This window comes from Clarias gariepinus, chromosome 21, assembly GCF_024256425.1.
Source record: "Clarias gariepinus isolate MV-2021 ecotype Netherlands chromosome 21, CGAR_prim_01v2, whole genome shotgun sequence".
NCBI classification, from domain to species: Eukaryota; Metazoa; Chordata; class Actinopteri; order Siluriformes; family Clariidae; genus Clarias; species Clarias gariepinus.
Window position 1 is genome coordinate 10,271,755 of NC_071120.1, and position 3,008 is coordinate 10,274,762.

The following is a 3,008-nucleotide window of genomic DNA, read 5'->3' on the forward strand; positions in this document are numbered from 1 at the left end:
TGTACTAAATGTTCTGATACCTTTCTATCATAGCCAGCATTAATTTGTTTCAGCAATTTGTGCTACATTGGTTTTTCTGTTGTATCAGACTGGGCATGTTAGAATTCGTTCCCTGTAGGAATAGATAAGCCTTGGGTGCCAATGATCCTGTGTAAATGTAATGGCTGATATTACAGTACATCATGTAATATCAGCCATTACTGTCAGGGAACGGTAGGGGGCGTGGTGGATCCAAACGCAGAAGAAACAGATCACTTTAGATAGCAAATGGAGTTTGGGTGCTTGTGACTTGGTTGACAACGTTATAGTTTAAATGTCTTGACCTTAATTCCGCGTAGAGCTGGGATTTGAAATAAATCCACTGGAAAGCGGAAGCGCGGAGCGCCGACACGAGCGGGCCGAGAGAGGAGGGGGGGTGTGCGACGCTTGACTCGCAGAGACGCGGAAGCGCGAGCTTTATGCCGGTATGAAGAAGCCTGAGCCTTGCGGGAAGGCAGGAGCGAGCGGAGCCGGCGAAAAGGAGAGGAGATAAATCGGGGTCGTGGAGCTGGCGAAGGTCGAAGCCGAAGAAAGGGGAAGAGGTCCGTGATCCAGATTCGTGGTCGATGGCAGGTAAGCAGTCGGTAACGGGAAAACTCCAAATGTGTCAGATCCAAAACGAAAGGCGAAGTCGTAGTCAAAGGGGCGAAGCGAGGTCGATACTTGGCAGGCTGAGACGAGAGATAACGCTGGTAAATTGAGGCTGAGAAGGCACACAATAAACTGGCGATGTGGTGGTGTCAGCACATGGCTTAAATAAGCATGAGAGGTGATTGCTGATAGGAGACAGGTGTGTGGAGAGCGGAAGGTGAGGTGGTGAGTTGGAAGCAGTGGTTGGGAGAAAGGAACGGGAATGCTTTTAGTGATCATGGCGAGACTGTGGCTTGACGTGGCATGACAATTACATTAACATAATATGTGTATATTATGTATTTAAGTATTTAATAATAACAAGTAGTATTTAAAACAATTCAAATTAGATTTATTAATTACTTAGAGATGAAATTATTATCCTCAAACATTATATTTCCAGCTTTTGAAAATATACTGAAATAAATTGAATTGAAATACACTATGTACAAATTAATCAGATCCTACATTTCTGTTTTATAGTTCCATGTCAAATCAAATGTGTGTCGATGTTCTGGCATCCATAGAACTGGAACGGGATAAGTAGCGATTCGTGGTGCATCCTTCCTCTCCTATTGCGTTTTCGATCTTGGACAGGATAGAGTTCTTAAACTTTCGCCTGAAATCATTGCCCATAAAAACATAGAGAATTGGATTGAGGAAGCTATTAGCTGAAGCGATTAAGGTTCCAATCTTGAGCCCGAAAGCAATGATTTTGATGGGGAAGCCGTGGTTCAGTTCAGCCAGCATGAATGTGTGGTACGGCAGCCAACACAGAAAAAAAGTCCCAATGAGAGCTGTCATGATTTTAAACGGCTTTGAAGACTTTGCCATTTGGTTGCTTCTCAGCTTAAAAAAGATAATTGAGTAGCAGACAATGATGATCAAGAATGGCATCAAGAACCCAAAAATGAACCGACTGATCGATACAGAATTGTGACTGTCATGGCAATTGTAATTATTGTGGCAGCGGGTTCTGTCTAGATGGTGTTGAATGTCACGAAAAATGAGGGATGGGACACTTAATGAGACTGAAAAAACCCATGCAAGAAAAAACTATCACAGAAGCTTTCTTTATTGTGCGCTGGTTTTGTGCCCAAACAGGGAAGATGACAGCTATGCAGCGATCCACACTGATGATGACGAGAAGAAAGATGCTGCTGAACATGTTGAGGAACATCACGAAGGAGGTAAACTTGCACATGAATTGCGCACACTTATCCTCCATTCCTCTGGGATCCTTTTACTTTCCAATATCTTGGTAAACAGACTAGTCAGAAGTTCTACTAGATACATTTCATTGCTGTTTATCTCCTTTAGAGACAGTGATGTTAAGCTTATTATTTTTAGTCTGGACCCAGGAGCAGAAAACAAAGTTTTTATACCTTATATATTTGTGAACATATAAAGGAAACATTTGCTTACTATTTCAGTTGTGCAAGGTTGACTTGTGATGGCTATGCACTTTGCAACAACATGCAAAGTCTATGAGGCTAAGAAACAGAAAATAAGGTGTTAGATAAAGGGCTGTAATGTGTCAACATAGACTCACAGACTTTGCATGCTGAGTATATGACCACAAAAACCATAGGTCAACTTTGCATGATTTATATATAGTCAAGAAAGATATGGGTTTTTTGCCATTTGACCTCAGTGTCCCACCACATAAACTTTGAAATGAAATACTCAAGGACTGGTGAAGTCAAGACATTTCAGCTTTAACTTAAGAGGTCTGACAAAAGTGTGGCATTAAAAATATTAATTTGTTAAAAAACACTTATGGAGGAGAGCCAGGCACATGCAGATCCTCTCTCTCAGTGCTCATTAATTTTGGAATTACAAGCTTCGACTTTCTCCTTGAAGCAGTCTGAGGTGGCCTATTACTCTACTTAAAGGTAGAGCTTGGGAGTGGAGCATGGCTCTCTGGAATGCTCATGATCTATGTTTTAATACCTTTGAGGCATTCTCCAGTGAGATGAAGAGAGTCTTCAATCGATCTCATGTCGGCAGGAAGGCTTGGGACTAAATTGTTATGGCTTCACCAAGGGTCACCTTCCTCATCATCGATCCTTTGATTGCTTTATAGATCTGCTCCCTGGTACCTCTCCCCCTTAGGATTGGCTCTACTCACTGGCACGTCAAGAAATGGAGGCCTCAAACCAGTACATTGCAAAAGCCCTCACCACAGGAATAATCTGCCCATCCCTCTGCCCCTGTATTGATTATCAAGGGCTTAGTGAGATAACGGGCAGGAATCATTGTGCCTAACCACTTGGCCACTGCCTTTGAGCTTCTCCAAGGACCAAGGACCTTTGTCAAATTAGATCTACACAACACTT

General features: G+C 42.5%; 1 protein-coding gene across 1 annotated transcript; it reads right to left on the minus strand.

The window, feature by feature from the left end:
* Nucleotides 1-1,075: 1,075 nt before the first annotated feature.
* LOC128509480 (chemerin-like receptor 1) lies at nt 1,076-1,969 on the minus strand. The gene is given in 2 exon segments (XM_053481236.1): nt 1,076-1,722; nt 1,724-1,969. Coding segments are annotated over 2 exon segments (732 nt in total). The 5' UTR covers nt 1,898-1,969; the 3' UTR covers nt 1,076-1,164.
* Between the last annotated feature and the right edge of the window lie 1,039 nt (nt 1,970-3,008).